General features: G+C 43.1%; 1 protein-coding gene across 1 annotated transcript; it reads left to right on the top strand.

Moving 5' to 3' along the window:
* The first annotated feature begins 6,061 nt into the window (after positions 1–6,061).
* On the top strand, positions 6,062–23,316 carry LOC130118077 (pituitary tumor-transforming gene 1 protein-interacting protein). The gene is made up of 7 exons (XM_056286393.1): positions 6,062–6,322; positions 6,840–6,886; positions 7,039–7,147; positions 11,874–11,982; positions 15,525–15,590; positions 21,712–21,758; positions 22,851–23,316. Exons 1-7 carry the CDS (start codon positions 6,178–6,180, stop codon positions 22,898–22,900), a joined length of 573 nt encoding a protein of 190 aa, XP_056142368.1. The 5' UTR covers positions 6,062–6,177; the 3' UTR covers positions 22,901–23,316.
* The last annotated feature ends 289 nt before the right edge of the window (positions 23,317–23,605 follow it).

Below are 23,605 nucleotides of genomic sequence, written 5' to 3' on the forward strand. Positions count from 1 at the left end.
CTAGCTGTTTTGACTTAGTTATCCTTTTAGCTTATGAATATATTCCTTGGTAACTTGCTGTTTACAGTGTTAATAGTATTGTGTGAGGTTTGATAGAGTTTTACATAAGTGTCCAGTTTCTGGGCAATAAGCCTATTTTCAGTGTACCTCTTTGGTCAATTGGGTGTTAAGTGGTCAGGGTGTGGCCTGCACTCCTGGCAGACAATTAGCTATCAGTGTTCTTTAAATCACTGCTGCTACTTCCAAGAGTCAGGCAAACAAGCCTAGGTTGAACGAAGTCTGGAGTGAACCAAGGCAAGCGTGACTTTTTCAAGCCAAGACTTCGTCAAGCATGGACTGCTCTTTTTAGAGCTGGTCAGTCATCTGTATTTTGTGTACCTAGTATAGACTATGTGTTTCCTTCGCATTCCTGTCCTCTCCTCTTCCCGGGGCTGGCATAGACGTTGGGTCACTCCTTGGCGCTGTGACCCTACCAATCTCATCTATCCCACTCTCTCTACTGACGTTGAGCAAGTGGTGATGGGAGGGCTCTGGAATTGCCAGTCTGCAGTGCCAAAAGCTGAGTTTATCTCAGGCTACACATCCTTGCTGTCCCTCAACTTTCTTGCTCTAACTGAGACCTGGATCATGCCAGAAAACACTACCACACCCGCAGCTCTGTCTGATGTGTACTCTTTTTCTCACACTCCCAGAGCTGGGAGGCGGGGTGGTGGTACTGGCCTGCTAATCTCTCTGAAATGGAAATACGCTCTTGTTTCCATTCCACAATTTCTCCGCCCTTTTTTGAATTGCATGCTGTTACTGTCTCTTATCCAGTCAAACTCACCGTGATAGTTGTGTACCGCCCACCAGGCCCCCTTGGTGAGTTTCTGGAGGAGCTTGACACACTTGTCTCGCACTTCCCTGTTGAGGACTCTGCACTTATCCTTCTCGGTGACTTTAACATCCACACTAACAAGCTAGATCCTTTTCTCTCTTTCCTCTCCTCCTTTGACCTTCACCTCTCAAACTCTCCTCCTACCCACAAGGCCGGCAACCAGCTGGACCTTATCTTTACGAGACACTGTCCTATTTCCAATCTCTCTGTTACTCCCCTCCAGCTCTCTTATCACTATTTCATGTCCTACTCTCTCTCCCTCTCTTCACCCCCCTCAGCCCCTTCCCCTACCCACATGGTTTCCACCCGTAGACAGCTCCGCTCTCTCTCCGCCACTGATCTTTCTTCCTCTGTTACCTCTATCCTCCCTACACCTGAACCTTTCTCTCCCCTACCCCCTGACACTGCTACTGATCTTCTTCTCTCTACCCTCTCCTTTTCTCTGGACAATCTCTGTCCCCTCACCTCCAGGCCTGCACGCCCAGCTCCACCTGCCCCTTGGCTGACCGACTCAGTACGTACTGACAGACGGAGCCTGGGAGTGGCAGAGCGCAAATGGAGAAAAGTTAAACTCCCAGAGGACCTTCCCAACTTCCAATCTCTTCTTTCCACTTTCTCCTCCTCCCTTTTTGCTGCTAAGGCTGCCTTCTATCGCTCTAAAATCCTATCCTCTGCCTCTAATCCTAAGAAACTCTTTGAAACCTTCTCTACACTTCTTCAACCCCCAACTCCTCCTCCTGCTTCCTCTCTTCTCCCCGATGACTTCACTAACTTCTTTGACAAGAAGGTAAATGACATCAGATCCTCCTTTTCTCACCACCTGGTTAGTGCTGCTTGCACTATCCCACCCTCTGCATCCTCCCCCACCTCTCCACGTCCCATCCTATCCCTCCTCGCTCCCCTCTCCCCCAATGAGGTTCTAAACCTCATCACATCCAGTCGCCCCACCACATGCTCCCTTGACCCGGTCCCCTCCCCTCTTCTTCAGTCTATAGCACCTGAACTCCTTCCCTATCTAACCCACGTCATCAACACCTCCCTCTAGGCAGGATGCTTTCTATCTGCCTTCAAGACTGCTAGAGTCACCCCCCTTCTCAATAAACCATCACTTAACCCCTCTGACATCAAAAACTACAGACCGGTTTCCCTTCTACCCTTTCTATCCAAAACTTTCGAACATTCTGTCTTTAGCCAACTTTCTTTGTACTTCCACCAAAACAACCTTATGGACCCCAACCAGTCTGGGTTCAGGGTGGATCACTCGACAGAGACGGCCCTCCTTGCAGTGACAGAATCGCTGCACTCTGCGACAGTAAACTCTCTCTCCTCTGTCCTGATACTCCTGGACCTGTCAGCTGCGTTCGACACAGTGAAACACCAAATCCTCCTCTCTATCCTCGAGGGCCTGGGTGTCACAGGCTCTGCACTCTCAATGTTTGCAAACTACCTGACGGGTCGCTCCTACCAGGTGACATGGAGGGGATTTATGTCTGAGCCTCGCAGACTGACTACAGGCGTTCCACAGGGTTCGGTTCTGGGTCCTCTCCTTTTCTCCCTGTACATGACATCCCTGGGTTCTGTTATTCGCTCGCATGACTTCTCTTACCATTGTTATGCCGATGACACCCAGCTGATCTTGTCCTTTCCTCCCTCTGACACACAAGTAGAGACACGTATTGCTGCGTGCTTGACTGACATCTCGGAGTGGATGGCGACACACCACCTGAAGTTCAATCTGGACAACACAGAGCAGATGTTCCTCCCGGGGAAAGGTTGCCCTCACCGAGACCTGGCCATCACCATTGACAACACCGTGGTGACGCAAACTCGGACTATGAGGAATCTGGGTGTGATCCTGGATGACCAACTGTCATTTGCTGAAAATGTTGCATCGGTTGCTCGCTCCTGCAGATTTCTCCTCTATAACATCAGGAAGATTCGCCCATTCCTCACCGACGAGACGGCACAGGTGCTCATCCAGGCTCTGGTCATCTCCTGGTAGGACTACGGCAACTCCCTCCTTGCCATCAGACCTCTGGAGCTTGTACAGAAAGCTGTAGCTCGTCTGGTCTTCAACCGCCCTAAGTTCTCCCACACAATTACCCTTCTCATGTCCCTACACTGGCTCCCAGTAGCTGCTCACATCCAGTTTAAGACTCTGGTGCTAGCCGACATGGCAGTGAAAGGAACTGCTCTTTCCTATCTCCAGGCCATGGTCAAGCCCTACACCCTCGCCCGACCACTTCGCTCTGTTGCCTCAGGACGCCTGGTTGCCCCATCGCTCAGAGGCCCTTGCTGCCGACCGACCCGGTCACGGCTCTTTTCTCTCCTGGCCCCACAGTGGTGGAATGAACTCCCCACTGATGTCAGGACAGCGGAGTCGCTGCCCATCTTTCGGCGCAGGTTGAAAACTCACCTCTTTAAGAACTACTACCCTGTTACTCGTTCTTAGCACTTATTGTATTCACTCATTTAAAAAAAAAATCATTCTTGCACTTTTACTTTAGCACTGGTTTTGCTCTTACGTAGATGCTTGTTTAGATGCACTGATGACTAGTAGTTCTCCTGACTGCCTACGTTAAATGCACTTATTTTAAGTCGCTTTGGATAAAAGCGTCGGCTAAATGACTGTAATGTAATGTAAAAAAAAACTACTAGCGCCCTCTACTGGGGACTGTGGAACACGTAAAACTAGACATTAATCCTTTCTAGGGCAGCTAAACATATAGGGGTTACATATATATACACACACACACACACACACACACACACATATATATATATATAGTACACACACATATATACACATGCGCGCGCGCGCGCACACACACACACACACACACACACACACACACACACACGTATTGGAGCCTATTCCGGCAGGCGGGGAGACACCCTGGACAGGCCGCTAGGCCATCACAGGGACCACACACTCCCATTCATTCCTAGGGACAATTTAGTATGGCCAATCCACCTAACTTTCATGTCTTTGGACTGTGGGAGGAAACCCACGCAGACACGGGAAGAACATGCAGACTCCACACAGAGGACGACACAGGATGACCCACCAAGGTTAAACTACCCCGGGGCTCGAACCCAGGACCTTCTTGCTGAGAGGCGACCGCGCTAACCACTGCGCCATATATATATAATATTAGTGATTTAGCAGCTGATGAGTGCGCGATGCACGAAACAAGCTTGTACTGCTATGTATTATTTTTTCATATATATATATATATATATATATATATATAATATAAAATCCAGTGAGTCAAGTAAATTCTGTATGACACAGTACTAGCCTGTTTCAGCAATCATGATTGCTTATGGCATGAAACAGGCTTGTACTGTACAAACAAGGAGCAAAATAATGCAGTGATTCAAGTAATTTATTTTTAATTAGACAATAGACAGTTTCATACTATATATACACTACCGTTCAAAAGTTTGGGATCACCCAAACAATTTTGTGTTTTCCATGAAAAGTCACACTTATTCACCACCATATGTTGTGAAATGAATAGAAAATAGAGTCAAGACATTGACAAGGTTAGAAATAATGATTTGTATTTGAAATAAGATTTTTTTTACATCAAACTTTGCTTTCGTCAAAGAATCCTCCATTTGCAGCAATTACAGCATTGCAGACCTTTGGCATTCTAGCTGTTAATTTGTTGAGGTAATCTGGAGAAATTGCACCCCACGCTTCCAGAAGCAGCTCCCACAAGTTGGATTGGTTGGATGGGCACTTCTTTGAGCAGATTGAGTTTCTGGAGCATCACATTTGTGGGGTCAATTAAACGCTCAAAATGGCCAGAAAAAGAGAACTTTCATCTGAAACTCGACAGTCTATTCTTGTTCTTAGAAATGAAGGCTATTCCATGCGAGAAATTGCTAAGAAATTGAAGATTTCCTACACCGGTGTGTACTACTCCCTTCAGAGGACAGCACAAACAGGCTCTAACCAGAGTAGAAAAAGAAGTGGGAGGCCGCGTTGCACAACTGAGCAAGAAGATAAGTACATTAGAGTCTCTAGTTTGAGAAACAGACGCCTCACAGGTCCCCAACTGGCATCTTCATTAAATAGTACCTGTTAGAGCCTGTTTGTGCTGTCCTCTGAAGGGAGTAGTACACACCGGTGTAGGAAATCTTCAATTTCTTAGCAATTTCTCGCATGGAATAGCCTTCATTTCTAAGAACAAGAATAAACTGTCGAGTTTCAGATGAAAGTTCTCTTTTTCTGACCATTTTGAGCGTTTAATTGACCCCACAAATGTGATGCTCCAGAAACTCAATCTGCTCAAAGAAGTGCCCATCCAACCAATCCAACTTGTGGGAGCTGCTTCTGGAAGCGTGGGGTGCAATTTCTCCAGATTACCTCAACAAATTAACAGCTAGAATGCCAAAGGTCTGCAATGCTGTAATTGCTGCAAATGGAGGATTCTTTGACGAAAGCAAAGTTTGATGTAAAAAAAATCTTATTTCAAATACAAATCATTATTTCTAACCTTGTCAATGTCTTGACTCTATTTTCTATCCATTTCACAACATATGGTGGTGAATAAGTGTGACTTTTCATGGAAAACACAAAATTGTTTGGGTGATCCCAAACTTTTGAACGGTAGTGTATATATATATATATATATATATATATATATATATATATATATATATATATATATATATATATATATATATATAGCATGAAACAAGTATTTTGTTCCTTGTTTGTTGAGCGCTTTCCCTACCGTTAAGGGTTTCATCTAAAAAAAATTTTAAATCAAGTGTGAGTTGTGTTTTTTTTCCCACTCTATCTGCGTGTCTTTTTTGAGATGGTCCCTCTCCGTCTCAAAAGATTTGGTTAGGTTTTAACGGTGATCGGTAAATGTCCGACATTATTCCGGGGAATACGCACACTCGGTCTTTTCTTTCGCCAGTGGCTCATATTCATCTGAGTCGTTTGGTTGCATTAAGGTGAAATCTCCGTCTGAAGTCCGGATGTCTAATATAATAACCGCTTTACCACAGAGCCCCTGGGATTGTGTAGACAAGTTTACAGTAGCGGAAATCCCGTATGAGCGGTGCTTAGTGTTAGCATTGGTGGAACGATAAATAATAAACACTCCTTCCGCCTGGTCTGCTACTTATTACAAAACGGGCTCCACCACAGACAAGTCAGGAAGTGTTGAAAACAAACGGAAACTGCGACAGCCAAGTAGAGCGTAGTGCAGCCATAGGAACGCTTAAAGGGGTTGTGGTTATTGTCGACAAGCGAGCCGTTTTTTAGACTGAGTTGTGTTATGAGCGATCTTTCTACGATTTTATTGATTTATATATTTATCAGCGATAAAAAGAGAATGGCCTTTTCTGTCCTGGCTGCCGCCGTCGTCCTGTTTCACTTCATTAACCGTGCGGACTGCCAAATCACCCCTCCTCGACCCAAACGTAAGAAACCTTCTCAAAGCAAAATGTATTTATGGAGCCGTATATACTATTTTGGATAAACTTTGTTTGTCATCCTGAGTTTCTAAGAAACAGTCTACATGTTTCTATGTTATCTGTGTTAACGCAACTTCCAAGGCAGCTGGTAAGTAAGGTGATAGTAAAGTTAGTTTATCTAAATGCGTCATGGCTGGACGTAAACGGGGGAGATCTAATGCTGCCGCAGCTAACCGAGTGTTTTATCGCCAAGTAAGCAGAGGTGGACACCCGGCTCCATAAAGGAAAGTCCTGCCACATATTTGTTCCACCGTGCACTGCACCAGCTGCATTTAATTAGCGCAACTCTTCAGCCAGGTAATCACCATGAAGTCACCTTGTTAAGGGGATGGCTAGAACAAATACATGGTAGGACTTTCACTTTCTGAAGCTGGGGTGTCCACCTCTGCAAATTAGGTTATGTCGTTTTTACAGTAAACCAACAACTCTTCGAAATCACAAAGTCTGTTTATATTTTTTCCAGCCTGCACTGCCCACTCAACGTGTGAAACATGTGTACGAAACGCCAAGGTAAGGCTGTGAGGAAGAGGTCTAATGTCGTCTGCCTCCGTGTCGGTCATGCAAAATATGTCGAATTTGCGTTTGGTTTTACTGCTCCTATTTGATCCAGAGGGCACTTGGACATTTTATTTTATTTATTTTTTTTTGTCTTTTTCCTGCAGTGCCTGTGGTGTTTAAGCAACGACTCTTGCACAGAGTACCCAGAGGTCTCTGTGCTTCCCTCGCCGTCAGTGTGCAAGTTGTCAGAGGCCCGTTGGGGACTGTGTTGGGGTGAGTCGCCAAGATGATGATTGCACTTTTAAACTTCACAAAGCATCATTCTAAATGTGCCCTGTCTGGTTAAGCACTATCTGGCCAGAGGTGAGCTGTGATAGTTATATGAGAAATACGATTTTTCATATTTTATTTAATCAAAACAAAGGCAATTTTTGGACAAAATGGGCACAAATAAAAGATTATAAAGTCAAATTGTGTGTGTGTGTTGCCAACTTTTTCACTCCCAAATAAGGGACAACAGGTGGCGTGCAGCGGCGGTGTAGTTTAGAGTTCTGTGAATATACAGTTTATTGTTTTAAGCCATTTGTCATAATGATAGCTAATCTCTTACAGTCAAATTAAAGAGCAATACACAACTCTCATGCCTTGGCAACATACGGTAGGTTTAATAACAGTTTGTTAATTTACAGGAGTCACCTTTAACACAGTCCTTTATTTGAACCATTACCTATTAGCTTTATTAGTCCAAGTCAGAACACTTTTGACTCTTGTACTGTCGGTTAGAAAAAGTTATCCCCTTCTTGTTAATCCTACAAGTGACAAATTAGAAGTAACAATAGCCTTTGTATGCTGTAGTTTTGCAGAGGAATCAAACAGCAGAGACTCACATAAGGTGTACCCTTTGTGTACACAAACAGTGCTGGGGAATGAATGCTTCATATTCTTCTTTACTAAAAGTATGTATAAGTTGGAAATCACAACTTAGACCCTCACAAAAAAAATTAAAAAAAATTGAATGCAAAAGAGGAAAAGAGGGGTATGCCTCTGCTCACCAAGTCTACTTTTTCCATGGATATTTTTTGCTGCTCTTGACTGATTCAAGCAGTATTTTGTCCTTTTGTGCAGTCAGAGAAAAGTCCTTACATGACAAGTCACAGTTAACAGATATTTGAAGTTCGTTTTTGATCAGCTCTGTGCTGTATCTGTTTCTTGAGTCTGACCATTTAATGGTCATCAGAGAGAAAATCTTCGTTTGAGCCTGGCACACTGAGGACAAATGAGACAATCCTGAACATGCTGATCAAGTTGGCTTTCCCTGTGTTTTGGAAAACTGCCACCCACTTCTCATTGGTGGATTTTGTGGTATCCTGTCTGGTTTTCTATGTTTCCTCCCTGCTAGCACAAAACTCTTCATAGAAGAGTTGGTCCAAACTGACTGTCTGTCATTTTGAGTGCAGCCACCACAACTCCAGGTCAGCAGGAGAAGGAGGAGAGCTCCTCATGTTGGCCGATCGGTTTCAGTTTTATCATTACATTTTCGGGTGATAAATCAAGCCACTTGCCAACATATGCAATGACAGAGTCATAGAACTTCAGAAAGTCATTTTGCTGCTTTGATCTTTGTGCTGACACTTGTTTGTCCATCAGCTGCTTGGTCTGGTATCCAGAAAAGCTGTCTTGTTTCCGCTGAAGCATCTTCACTTTAAATTTCCCTATCTCCTTGTAAACATCTGTGATGCAGAACGTTGTTTCCTCCAGCTTTCTAACAAGTGTGTCAAAAACACACCCCACATTGTGGAAAAAGCACAGCTAAATCTCAACAGCTCCAGTTTTTTCTTCATCTTCAAAAATCCTCTTCAGTGCCACAGGACGGGTCTCCCCAACGGACCTGAATTATGAGGTGAAAGCTGACCAGCTCTGCAGAGGACGATTAACAGCAGGATGAAGAGACAGCCATTGCGTGTAAACATGACGCAGAATTTCATGCCACTCAATGTCAACAAAGGCATAAAATGCTCACGGTTCCTCTCTTCTGGAAGCAGATGCTGAGAAGTGGCTGTAGATCTTTAAAATGAGTGACTCGGTATCCACTGACAGCTGATCACAGCCGTGCTTGCAAGTGTTATGAGCAATGTGAGCCAGGCAATTAGCTTTCAGAATGTGACTGTTGGCACTGCTCAATAACTGGTAAACGGCATGGTGTTTTCTAAAGTTGACAGTGGCATTATCTGCTGCATATGCAGTGATGTGTTTTATATCCAGTTCATACTTTTCCAGACAGTTCATCAGAGCTTGATGTATACCATTTGCAGTTTCATCAATGTCTTCATAAAAGTCAAGTAACTTGCACTGCACTCTATCAGATGCAGAAAAATATCTCATGCACAATGGAGACATTTTTCCCCTTGTTTGAGGCATCGGTGGCAACCGAGTAAAACACAGGCTCACCTTCAGTCGGGGACAGATCATCCAGAATATCCCGCACAGTCTTTGGTCCTAAAACATTAAATGTGATCATCTCAGCGTTCATTCTTCTCAAGTGCATCTTCTTCACAACAGTTGAGTCATGAAACAACGCACCGTTGAGCTTAACAAGACAGTCTGCTGGTGCTGTCGTAGCTGAGTCCATGTTTAACAGTATGATACACGTACGAGGCTTCACTTGCAATAATTTTGTCATTTTCCACAGTAAATGCCATGAAGAATGCATCGATATTGCTTGCACCTTTAGCTAGTGTGGCTTTCTTGTGCATTTCTGTGGAAGGATGCTGAGTCAGGTCATTCTCACCTCCATGGCCAACTGAAAATTCCTTGCAACATAAAGTACAGAAGGCTTTCGATGAGTCACCGCTGACGGGCTTAACCCACGTCTTTTTTACTTCCCATTGCTTATTGTAGCTGAACAGTCTTTTCTTTTTGCAGGTTTATCCATATTTGCAGGTTAGTCCTTATTTCCACATGCCAAACTGACTGAACAGAACCAGACATTGCCCGAACTTTTTCTGTTTTTGAAGGAACTGGCGCATTTACTGGACATGTACAACTGATGTGCATGAGGGGGCTGTGATTGGATGATGACAGGTGATCGTTCTCACCCGTCGTGATCAGCACTGCTGCTACTGCTGTTCTATCTGATTTGATACAACTGTGAGAGTGCCCTCTAGTGGTTAGAGTAGCAGTCAATAAACGGGACAAGGGAGGTCACGTATGGGACAAATACATTTGGCCCAATAAAAGGGACGTCCCACTAATACGGTACAGTTGGCAACCCGGGTGTGTGTGTGTGTGTGTGTGGTGTGTGTGTGTGTGTATACATACACACAGAGTGTTGTGATGCGTCTAGTGCAGCAGTGTGTAGTTGGAGGGAAGGTGCACGTGTTCTTCCAACCCGCTTGTGTCCTTCCTGCCCTTAGCTTGCTGCCGCTGGCTAGCCTCTGTGGCGAATAGGGAAGCATCCTAGCGTGTAACCCTTCCCTTGCCAGTACATAGCCTCTCCTTCACCAAGACTCCTGCCAGGCCTCCCTGTGGCCACACATGGTAACTGGGGTCTTGCGGCCCCAGGCTAACTTGGCAGGGGATCTCGGAGCAGCAGTGGGCCCCAGAGATATGGTGTGCAGGCCCACCCTGGTGGACACACCCTGGCACCTATCAACCACTGCCCCGCTGCCTTGTGGGTGAGTCTGGAAGACATAAGGCTAAGGGAGCTTACCCCAACAGAAAAGCAAGCTGTGGCGGCACGCTTCGAGGCGGTTTCCGAAAAACTGGATTTCCGGCAGCCCCCTGCAGTTGTGTGGAGGTGCCGGTCGTCTAGGGATCCCCCTTGCCATCGGAACCATCTCCTCTACAATCAAGTCATGTGGCTTTGGGAGAAGCGCACCCCCCATGCCACTTTAAAAACCATCTCTGCGCAGGTATCTTCTGCTATCTGAGTCCTCAAAGGACCCACAAATAGAAGAAGATGGTCATCATCGGGCACGATGGACAACCAGCAAGTGTGTGTGTGGTGATTCGACATTTGCATTTTTCGCAAATAGTTGATTAGTTTTCTGTGACGATCAATTATAGATGTGTATTAAATCTACTCTGGGAAACCTGAATGACTTATGATTTCACTGTACTTTATTTACTATTCTGAATGTTTTGAGTCATACATTCCATGTCAAAACTACATAATGAGGTCATTATCAATTTTGTTTAACAGTAACGTATCAAAAGTAACAGTAGTGCTTACTGTAGAATTTTATGTTGTCTTCTTATGATGCATAAAATCGAAGGGTAATCTTCAGTACAGTTAAATTAAAGTGGCCAGCTTCTTTTTCATGTTGAAATATTGTATAGTCTGTTTAGGAAGAAAGTTGATCTTTTCCCCTAAATGGGAAAGTTGGTGGAAGTAGTTGTTCATGTTGTTCATCAACAGTGTTTGTGAAAATATTTGTGTCCTTGCCTTTCTTACCTTATTATTAAAATAGCTTGCATGACTGGCTGTCTGTCCAGCCCACGACCCTCAAAAGTAAACTGGAGTGAACGACACTGGCTGAGTTTGCTTGGCCTCTGGTTGCTGCACACTAAGCCACAAATGCAGCGGTGTCAGCTGTTCTCAAGTTGTATAAAAGTTTAAACACACAATCTCTGAAGTATGAGCTATAGGCTGGAAGTGCTGACATGTGATTTCCTAATTTATGGCATCATTTGTAGTTTTCCTAAATTGTCAGCAGGTGGCAATATTGACAAATAAGATGGAGGAACATGCTTAAGACTTTGAGGGCGGGTGTTGGTCTGCAATAAGAACAAAAAAATGAAACTATGTATTTTTGTTGTCGTTATTAAGATTGCTTTGGCTCAAAGATGAGGTTCTTAAAAAGGTTAAATAACATCAGTGTGTCTTCTAAATGTATTTCTCATCTTGATGCATCTGTCATTTTAGTGCCATATTTTCTAGAGATGAATAATGTGTAATCATTGTAGCAGATGGTAATTTCTGCTCTCTTTTTTATTCCAGTGAATTTTGAGGCCCTACTTATTGCTATGGCGGTCTTAGCTGGGACCATTATCCTCAGCATAACTGTATGTTGCTGCTGCTGCTGTTGCTGCAAGCGTCGTCGCTCAGGGTAAGATTAACAATGCAGATAACCTCCTGGTGTAACTGCCGCACTGAAACGAAAAGAGCGCTAGATCACGCTTAATGGCCATGTTCCCATTGTAAAAATGAATCTTATTACAATTACTATATATACACGTACACTCACTGGCCACTTTATTAGGTACACCTTGCTAGTACCGGGTTGGACCCCCTTTTGCCTTCAGAACTGCCTTAATCCTTCGTTGCATAGATTCAACAAGGTACTGGAAACATTCCTCAGAGAGTTTGGTCCATATTGACATGATAGCATCACGCAGTTGCTGCAGATTTGTCGGCTGCACATCCATGATGCGAATCTCCCGGTCCACCACATCCCAAAGGTGCTCTATTGCAGTGGTTCTCAACCTTTTTGGGATCCTGGACCCCCTGCGTATTTTTGATCTACCCTGAGGACCCCTCCACCTGATCTTGGGGGAGGGGGGTTGCAATTTGATAGAAACAGTAGAAACTGCATTTTAAATTGCATTATAGCATTTATTCACTCTTTGGGGCAAAAATAAGAGCTTTCAGTTGTAACTTAGATATAGTTAACAAAACAGAATTCTTATGCAGTAACTTTCAGATATATGTAACAAAACAGAATATGTATTCAGTAACTTTCAGATATATGTAACAACATAATTTTTATGCAGTAACTTTTAACAATGCAAACGGGAGCGAGATCTCTTATTAAAATACAATAAATTACGCTTGTGAAACCGATTTAATTAGAGAAAAAAGTCCTGTTACCCCTTATAGTTTAGGTAGATAAAGGTCTCAGTCACATTTGAGTAAAATAATCCTATTTCTATAAATGTCATAGGATCTTTTTTTTTAAAAGATATTTTATTTTGCAATTACACCACGGACCACTAGGGGTCCGCGGACCCCCGGTTGAGAAACACTGCTCTATTGGATTGAGATCTGGTGACTGTGGAGGCCATTTGAGTACAGTGAACTCATTGTCATGTTCAAGAAACCAGTCTGAGATGATTCGAGCTTTATGACATGGCGCGTTATCCTGTTGGAAGTAGCCATCAGAAGATGGGAACACTGTGGTCATAAAGGCATGGACATGGTCAGCAACAATACTCAGGTAGGCTGTGGCGTTGACACGATGCTCAATTGGTACTAGGGGGCCCAAAGTGTGCCAAGAAAATATCCCCCACACCATTACACCACCACCACCAGCCTGAACCGTTGATACAAGGCAGGATGGATCCATGCTTTCATGTTGTTGACGCCAAATTCTGACCCTACCATCCGAATGTCGCAGCAGAAATCGAGACTCATCAGACCAGGCAACGTTTTTCCAATCTTCTATTGTCCAATTTTGGTGAGCCTGTGCGAATTGTAGCCTCGGTTTCCTGTTCTTAGCTGACAGGAGTGGCACCCGGTGTGGTCTTCTGCTGCTGTAGCCCATCTGCCTCAAGGTTCGACGTGTTGTGCGTTCAGAGATGCTCTTCTGCATACCTCGGTTGTAATGAGTGGTTATTTGAGATACTGTTGCCTTTCTATCAGCTCGAACCAGTCTGGCCATTCTCCTCTGACCTCCGGCATCAACAAGGCATTATCGCCCACAGAACTGCCGCTCACCGGATATTTTCTCTTTTTCGGACCATTCTCTGTAAACCCTAGAGATGGTTGTGCGTGAAAATGCCAGTAGATCAGCAGTTTCTGAAATACTCAGACCAGCCCGTCTGGCACCAACAACCATGTCACGTTCAAAGTCACTTAATCACCTTTCTTCCCCATTCTGATGCTCGGTTTGAACTGCAGCAGATCGTCTTGACCATGTCTACATGCCTAAATGCATTGAGTTGCTGCCATGTGATTGGCTGATTAGAAATTTGCGTTAACGAGCAGTTGGACAGGTGTGCCTAATAAAGTGGCTGGTGAGTGTATGTATATATATATATCTATATATATAGAGAGAGATATATCTATATATAGATATATATAGATATAGATATATATACATATATAGATATATATCGAGAGAGAGAGACGTATAGATACAGGAAAAAAACTAATGAATTTCAGTACAAGCTTGTTTCATGCATCACACTCATCAGCTGCCAATGATGTATATAATATATCATTATTTGTATATAATATACAATTAATTTGTATATAATATATAATTTATATATATATATATATAAAATCTTTTTACAATTACCGTATTATTTACTTTTCAAAATGTGCAGCCTACAATATATGCAGACTCTTAATTACATACAATCCACGTTGCTACCTTAAACCAGTTGCAGACAGTAACCTCACTGTTTGTCTTTCTTTTTGAAATCATGGTGGCCCTTTTGCTGAAGCCAACATCTCAATATTTTAAAATCAGTTCCTGGTGATTATTTGAGGGGGAAAACGACATATTTGTCTGAAATTCTATTAACAAACAAGATTTTCAGGACCAAATAGTTGCATATTTTGTTGTTGTTGTTTGTCCAACCGATTTAAGATTATTTTATTTTATTACCTGTTGTTTGTGCAGCTTTAATCCAATTGAATTGTCAAGGTTCTCATTTCTGTAGAACAGCCTGTCACCATACTTTAAGGCTGTGACACACTAGGCCGACGGTCAGCCGTTGGTCAATGTCAGGCTGTCGGTGAGCGTCTGTGGCCCTAGTTTTTGCGGTGTGTCCCGCACCATTGTCAGCTTTTCGGCCGATTCAGCATGTTGAATCAGCGGCAGAGCCCGTCAGTGAGAGAGATCACTCTGATTGGCTTTTCAGCTTAGCGAATCAGTGCACGAGAAGAGATATGTAAGTTACGAAAGCAAACAACCGACGAAGTCAAGAGGCACACAAAGAAGGCTCTTCTCATTGTTCATCTTACTTGAACATTCAAGAAGCTAATATTTTCACAATTACATGGCAATCTGGAATGAAGAAACTGAAGACCAACTGATCTGTATGATTCAGGAGAGGCCAGCTCTGTACGACATTACAGAAAAACTGGATCCTGGGTCTTCCAGTTTAAAAATTTGAATGATGAATGCAGACTACCGCCACCTGCTGGTATAGAGAGTTATTTCCTCTTACGCAAGCGCAGAACGCACATGCTAGTTGGCTGTAGTCTCTGCGGTGTGCTCAAGTGCTACTTTCTGGCCCAGACGCAGGCAACGTGAGGCGATGCGACAGTCAGACTTCGTCGCCGCTAATTCTCTGATGTTGCTTTAGTGTGTCTAGGCCCTTAGAACATCAATTTCCTCTTATGTACTTTTGGCTAAACTTGGTGAGAAACATTTTTTGAGTCAGTTACAAGTCATGTGTTTATTAAATACTGATTTGAATTGCATTATTTTTAATACTACTTTCAGAACTTTATTAGTTAATGTTTTGTTAGAAGATATTCCCTCTTAAAGTGTGGCACGTAGCGGTTCACTGTGATCTTGTTTCTAAGCCTTTTTGTGTAGTGGTTATTTTACATATGTTTCAGACATATATAATGTGGAGGTTTCTCTGTGCTCCCATGTTATCATACCACTCTGTGCATGGCTCTTTGTGTCACTAGGCCGGACAGAGATGAGGAAACATTAGCGAGGAAGCGAGAAGAGATCAGCCAGAATGCTGAAGAAAGGTAATAACTTTAAACACCCTCGCCTCACTTTGACTTCAGCAGCTGGAAAGATGATGCAACATTTTCATATTGCATTTCATATTCCTGTAACACATTGGGTGGTTGCTGGGATTGAGTATGGAGTACTGGTTTTGACTTTGAACCAGTCCCCAATTTTGGAGAACTAGGCAACCTTAAAGAAATGTGAATTTCAAAGCCTGTTATAGAACCCAGAGAGCTGAGTTTCAGTCACTGTAGCAAAATGAAATGCATTGAGCATTAATTAGTCTATAAAAAGTTTTAGTTAACTGACATAGCATCTTCATAAGTTTTACTTAATGTGTCAAATCAGAATGTAGGTTGTTTATGACATCGCTGACCAAAGCCAATGCTCTAAGGTTTGGGAAGATTTCACTACATTGCAGTAAGGTAATTTCATACAAGGAGTCAGGTACTACCAATATGTCAAGGTGTTGACTGCTGCATGGTTTAAACCTGAATTTTTTTTACAATTTTTCATGTTTCTCCTTGTCCCAGTCACCATAACACCCCAGATTCAGCAAGTGCCAGTACTGTTGTTTTGCACACGAGTACAAGAACACATGAAGAGCAGACATGTAGGGTCCGCGGTGGCGTAGCGGTCTAAGCATCGGCTTGGTGTCGATGCAGTTGCCCACTGGGGACTGGGGTTCGCGCCCCGGTCTCGTCAGATCCGACTATGGCCGGACTCGATGAAGCAGCAATCATTGGCAACGCTGTCTTCGGGAGGGGGGCGGAGTCGGCTTGTGTTCGTCATGTGAATGCGTCTCTGTGTGTGTCGGAAAAACAGTGGTTCGGCTTGGATTCGCCTTGTCACGAAAGTGGGGAGGCGCTTTCCTTCGAGACTGCCGGCCGGAGAGATGCAGTTGGCGAACGCATGCAATACGAGGGTGGGTGTTTGAATTAAAATAGGGATCAATTGGCCACTAAATTGGGAGAAAAAAGGGAAAAATCAGAAATAAAATTAAAAAAAAAAAAAAGAAGAGCAGACATGTAGATATTAGTCCACAGGGTAATATTAGTCCTCCTCATGCTGATCCTCAGAGAGCGCCTGGTAAGGAGACTCATCTACCATGGCATTGAAGGGGCTGATGAGCAAAGAGAGTGAATGAAGGTGAATAAGTGGTGACATGAAGGCGATAAGTCTCCTTCATTTAGATTTGTAGTACACATGCTGCTATGGGATAATCATTTATATCCTGCTATTCATGTTAAAATTGACCATGTATAGTTGGTGTATTTAATAATAGTGAAATTAGAATTCTACAGAAAGTAGATACCATGGTGTAGTAATGTGTGTAATATTGCAGGGAGATGACTGTAGTCCAAAACTACAAATACTATGTAGAGGGAATAGCTTTTGCTTTTGAAACGATTTGGTTTCTAATCCAGTGATTACAAGAATCAGAACTGGGATTCAACAAGAACTGGATTCAATGAGTGGAAACAAAACATTTTTTTATCTTTATGCATGCTCAATATTTCAGGTAAGAAAATCAAAGCAAGTTGAATCAGTTCATCTGGACACAATGTTTATTGACCGATACGTTTCATCACTCATCTAAGTGACCTCTTCCGTCTCAACTGACTAAAGGTATCCCCACCCTTATAAACGATACAGTGGCATAACGACCGACACCAGTGATCAGTTTCGTATGCAAATTACCTTGACCATTAACTAGAGTTACAAAGGCCATGTGTACTATTCACAGAGGACTGGGGAATAGTTGCAATCACAGCATTGTAAAATGGCAACAGTTGTTGTATTAAACCAGACAGACTATCATGAGAAAGGTAGGACGTTGCTCAGCGACATACATACTTATGAGCTCCTGAAACGAGATACAGGCAGTGGTCACAAGAAAAAGGTGATTGTTTGTCTGAAGCTGTTAGAACAGGAAAATGCTTTTGACAGAATTTTCTATCACAGAATATCCCCAGGGGACGCTACACCTATGGTTTACCTAAGATACATAAACAGGATGTGCCATTACGGCCTATTCTGGCATCTATTCTTAACCCATTGGTAGGCAGTAATGAACATCACATTCAGAACACTGGATTATGTGGATAAAGTGAGGGACGTCATTATGGATAGGGATGAAACAATGGTATTTTATGATGTTAAGAGTCTCTTCGCGTGTGTTCCTTTTCATGAGGCAGTCCATATGAAATCGCAAAACAATCCCACCCTCAGCAATAGGACCACCCTTAACACTGACCAAGTGTGTCTGCTCCTGAAGCTGTGTCTTCAGTCCATGTACTTCACATACAGGTGACAATACTATAGGCAGGAGCATGAGTGTACTATGGGTTCCCCAGTCTCACCTGTAGTGCCCAACTTGTGGAAGGAGGAAGTGGAAAAGAGGGCTCTGATGTCTTATCCAGGGACACTACCTAGCCATTGGTTCAGATTTGTGGGCGACACCTGGGTTAAAATTAAATCTCAGGACATACCACATTTCACTGACCACATTAACTCTGTGGACAACCACATCAAGTTCACCAGGGAGGATGTGAAAATTGACAGCCTTCTTACACTGTGAAATTGCTATTGGTGATGGGGGACATTTGATTTTTGATGTTTACCGTAAACCAACACATACTCATCAGTACTTAAAGTTTGACTCTCATCATCCACTGGAGCACAAACTAGGAGTCATCAGGACGCTGTACCAACGAGCTGACAACGTCCCCACTGACACAGCGGCCGGGGAAAGGGAGAAATCCCACATTAAACTGGTCCTGGTTACGTGTGGTTATCCTAACTGGGCGTTTGTCAAAACCAGGAAGATGCCCAAACAGTGCACCAACCAATTGAAGAGAAAAGGAGAACAGCTGCCGAAGCATAAACCAGTAGTGATTCTGTATGTGGTGGGAGTGTCGGAACAGTTGAGACGCATATTTTCCAAACACCCCATTTCAGTTGCTTTCAAACCCCAAAATGCCAGAAATTGGCCCACCCCAAGGACCGGGTCCCCCCAGCACAAACAGTAATATACTGTACGCTGTTAAGTGCCAGGAGGATTGCTGTGACTTGTACATCAGAGACGCCAAACAGATGCTGGCCAAGAGGATGGCACAACACAGAAGAGCTAGTGCGTCAGGCCAGGACTCCACAGTCAACACCCATCTAAGGCCAGTGACCACTCTTTCAAGGATGAGGATGTGTCCACATCCTTGATAGGGAGGAACGTTGGTTTGAATGGGGAGTCAAAGACACCATCTATGTGAAGTGGGAACGACCATCCTTGAACTGGGGGGGGGGGGGCTAAGAGTACATCTGTCACCATCTTACAATGCTGTGATTGCAACTATTCCCCAGTCCTCTGTGAATAGTACACATGGCCATTGAAACTCTAGTTAATGCTCACAGTAATTTGCATATGAAGCCAATTGTTTTCAGTCGTTATGCCACTGTATTATTTATAAGGGTGGGGATACCTGCAGTCAGTTTAGACTGAAGAGGTCACTTAGATGAGTGAGGAAACGTTTCTCTCTCAATAAACATTGTGTCCTGATGAACTGATTCAACTTGCTTTGAAAATATTTTTTGAAATGATACCCAACCCCTGTGGTTGCTTCCCTTAAAGTTCATCATGCTCAACAGAGGTGTCGTTTGTCATATGTTTGGGATTCAAGCATGTGGTGCACTGTGCTGCACTTGCAGCTCCAAGAGATTTATTCCTAATGAGAGTAATTCAGTGTTCCACAGCTCATCTTCCTAAACACCAACCACATTGCTAGGCACAGAACCTGACCTTTGGTAATGAGGTTAAAAATGGAGAAGGCAACTTCATGTAGTGAACTAGTCACTGTCTAAGAAATGCCACCCACAGATTGCTGGCAGACAAGAGAATCATACTGCAATGTATATTGTTCTGTACATATACAGGAACTCTTCCTGCCCCGCATAAAAGTTCAGGCTCTTCATCGTGTCTTGTGACTGCTCCCAGGCCCTTCACCCTACAAGCAGAGCTTGGTGACATGTTGATAAATGTGGGCAGTCATACAGAAATATTGGGGGTTGCTTTTGCTTATCCACTTCAGGAATCAGGAACACTGTATTTGTAGTTTCACTTCATGTACTTCCATAAATGAAATGAAATGAAACATCATTTCCCCCAGCCCACAGCATTGTAACATAAAGACAAAAACACATATCCGAAAACTACAAGAACGCATATATCCAAACTAGAACACACATATCCAAACTAAGAACACTTATCCAAACCAAGAACACATATATCCAAACTAGAACACATATATCCAAACTAGAACACACATATCCAAACTAAGAACACATATCCAAACTAAGAACGCATATATCTAAACTAAACACATATATATCCAAACTAAGAACACTTGTATCCAAACTAGAACACGTATATCCACACCACTACTCCTATTACTTTCGGCTGCTCCCGTTAGGGGTCGCCACAGCAGATCATCCGTTTCCATCTCTTCCTGTCCTCTGCATCTTCCTCTGTTACACCAGCCCACCTGCATATCCTCCCTCACCACATCCATAAACCTCCTCTTTGGCCTTCTTCTTTTCCTCTTCCCTGGCAGCTCCATATTCAGCATCCTTCTCCCAATATACCAAGCATCTCTCCTCCACACATACATCCAAACTAAGAACACATATATATCCAAACTAAACACATATCCAAACTAAGCAACAAAACAATCACTAACTAATTTCATGAGACTTCATGTAACTTCATGAGAGAGAAATAATGAACCATGTTCCATGAGCCTTCCCCTCATGTGCAAGTGAATATAGCCTGGGCTCCAGTGCTGCACGTAATCAGCCACTGTAGTCATGGTCAGTGCAGTGACCTAAATAGAGGCAGTTTGTATTCCAAACAAGACATCTAAATGACTAAAGTAGGATCTAGGGTCTACAGTTGGAAATGGTTGTTCTACATGCTAGTGCTTGGTTGTTCTACATGCTACAATGGTTGTTCTACATGCTGGGTGCCTGTATGTAGTCTTGGAGACTATGTTCTGAGCACCCAGCCTCTACTGAGCCCCAGCTGGGGAGCAGTCTGGAAGAAACATCAACAGTTAACCACTTTTCTCTGCTCCAATGCAGTCGACCAGCCCCCTTCCTGTCTTTCACTTTAAGTTGGTTGCTAGCAAGATATCCCCACTGTCCCAGAAAAAAACGAGTACTCATGTTTGTTCTCTGCTTGATTCATGAAGTGGGTTGAGAGTCTGAATGAGAATTAGGGGAGGACAGTGAGCACCTACCTGGTGTCTCAGGGATTGGACTCAATGAGTCCCGAGTCCCTGAAACATCTCTCTGAAGACGCTCTTTCATTTCATGTTACCCAGCTATATCTAACCTGTCGCTACAGGTAAGCCCAGAAAAGACTTCATCTATCCTCTTCTTTGTCACTTGTTGAATTTATCCATGGCTATGCAGAACAGGACTGAGTCTGTTAATTTTTCATTTGCATTTGAGGAGGAAGTGGTCAAAAGGACAGATGGCACATTCCCCCAGCTACCTTGATTGCTGATAGATAACTTTCTGGCAATAAAATGCAGACAGATTTACATGACCTCTTTGTGTGGTGATGAAGGTTATTCATGGTGCTAGAGATATAACATACAGAAAAGGCCCAGCAGTCCTCCAAAGACTTTGTGAAGGGCTGATTGCAGGACTGCTGTTCTACTTTCATTTCACCACCTGAAATGAAAGGCTGTCTAGTGTTGTTTTTCATTAGCAACTGTCCTGGCTAAAGAGAAGTAAACAATGATGTATAACGCTCTTTTGAAAATAAGCCGTCAAAGTTTTTGCATCCTGGGATGTGAGAGTAGCCCTCAAAAGTCACATTTTTCATTGCTGAAAGTCCATCAAAGCTAATACAGAACCGCTCTGTGTTGCCAGAAGTGGAATCTTACTGATTCAGCTTCTGGCATCACTGGTGAGAGGGGCAAGGTGCAAAGTATAAAACACGTACAAACCAAGTTCAGCCATTTGACCCAACAATGGGATAAAAGTTGTTTCCTGTCACAATGTTCATTCTTTATTTATTCCTACAACTTAATTTGAATGTCACTACACTCGTTTGATTGACATCCTCTCTCCCTACAGGAAAGTGAAGAGCAAGGCTAAGCACGATGAGATTCGCAGAAAGTATGGTATGTCTGAACTTATCGTAACTAAATCTCTTTTCCATAACAGTATTTATTGCATTAATAGCGATCTATTCCGTTGCCTGCCAGCACGGGGATCGGCGGTTTGAGTCCCCGTGTTACCTCCGGCTTGACATCCCTACAGACACAGTTGGCCGTGTCTGCGGGTGGGAAGCCGGATTTGGGTATCTGTCCTGGTGGCTGCACTAGCACCTCCTCTGGTCAGTCGGGACGCCTGTTCAGGGGGAGGGGAAACTGGGGGGAATTGCGTGATCCTCCCATGTGCTACGTCCCCCTGGCCAGAGCCCTAGAAAGAGAGAGCTGCGTCAATGAGGGGTCAGAACGCGAGGGTCACGTGGTTCATGTGGCTGCCGAATAGTTCCAAACGAAGCTTGGCGGGTCATTTAAATGAACTGCTTAGCCGCGATTTCTGCTAAGTACTAACCAGTATTTTCAGATTTTTTCATTTATATATAGATATAGATATAGATAACCCTTAAAACTCTCCACGGCCCCTGGCAAGTATAAAGGGGGTTGTGAGGGAGGGAGGCCATAATTTGACATCTGTTTCTGAAGAGCTGTGTGGGAGATCTGCATATGTTTAAAGAGAAGGTGATTGGTTTAATCACCCCTGGTGAACCATGGCAAGGGGGAAAGTAGAATTGTATGAGTGAGGAATCATTCCTAATTCATTAACTGCATGTGAATCCCCTGTGTGTTAGCATGTCCACTAGTAAGAGTCTGGTTAAGTGCTTTTTGTTCTATATGGACAAAATGACAGACTGATGGGTGACTGTCTGCCTGTCAAGCTTCCTGCTCACAGCAGTCTACACATCCACTGGTTCCTGGCACTGAGCTGAGCCTTAGATTAGACTTTACTTTTTTTCTTTTCAAGCCTATTGCATCAAACAAAATCCTCTGACTTTCGCAAAATTTCCATCTATACAATTTATGTGGAACTAAACTGATGTATTCTTGTTAGGGCTAAGTTGAACCACTGCACAACATATCATTAGTCCTCATTTGTTAATCAAGGCTCCACTTGATTATTTTTTCCTGCTTTCTCCACATCCTCTGACTCCCGTCTCTTCTCTCCAGGTTTGATTGTTGATTCTGATCACCCATACAGCAAGTTTGAGAATGATTAAATGAAATTTCTGCTGAAGGAGTTCTCCAGGTAGTGTGCACTGCTCTGTTGCTGGCCTTATGTTTCCCATTTTATGAACCTGCAGATGTAAGGACTAAATTAAAAAAAAAAACATTGTCATTGATTTGAATCATAAAATTCAGAGGTTTACGTTTTACTTTTTCTAATTGATAAAAAAATTATTCTCTATGTCTTGATTCTGATGGAGCCTATGAAGTATTTTTATGGAGTACTAAAACTGAATGCAACTTGTTTATAGACTTAATTCACATTTCCTTTGTGTTGTAAAAATTTTGATTTTATGATACTTCCTTTTGTAATGAGTTTTCATGTTTACGATGTATAAATTGAATACAAATTAAGGCAAGATAATTCATGTATTCTGAAAAAAATCTCAATAAAATTATTCTTTAAAGATGTGGGTTTCACCGTTAACTTCAAAATATGATTAAACATGTAAGTCGAAACACTGGAGTGTTTTTCAGCAACTTGTTTGATTATGGAATAATTTTGGGGGCATTTGACAAGTCAGGAAAGTGAGGGTTTTTTCTTAGCTTTTCATGTCTTGGTCTTGAAAGTGCAGAAACCATTAGCTGTAATGCAGCTGATCAATAGAAGTATTCCTGTGTTTGGTATTACTGTGTTGGAGGCAGTATGACACCTGTACCCAAAGGATTGGTCTGAAGAAACTGAACAGTTAATCACT

This window comes from Lampris incognitus, chromosome 9 (genome assembly GCF_029633865.1).
Source record: "Lampris incognitus isolate fLamInc1 chromosome 9, fLamInc1.hap2, whole genome shotgun sequence".
Lineage (NCBI taxonomy): Eukaryota > Metazoa > Chordata > Actinopteri > Lampriformes > Lampridae > Lampris > Lampris incognitus.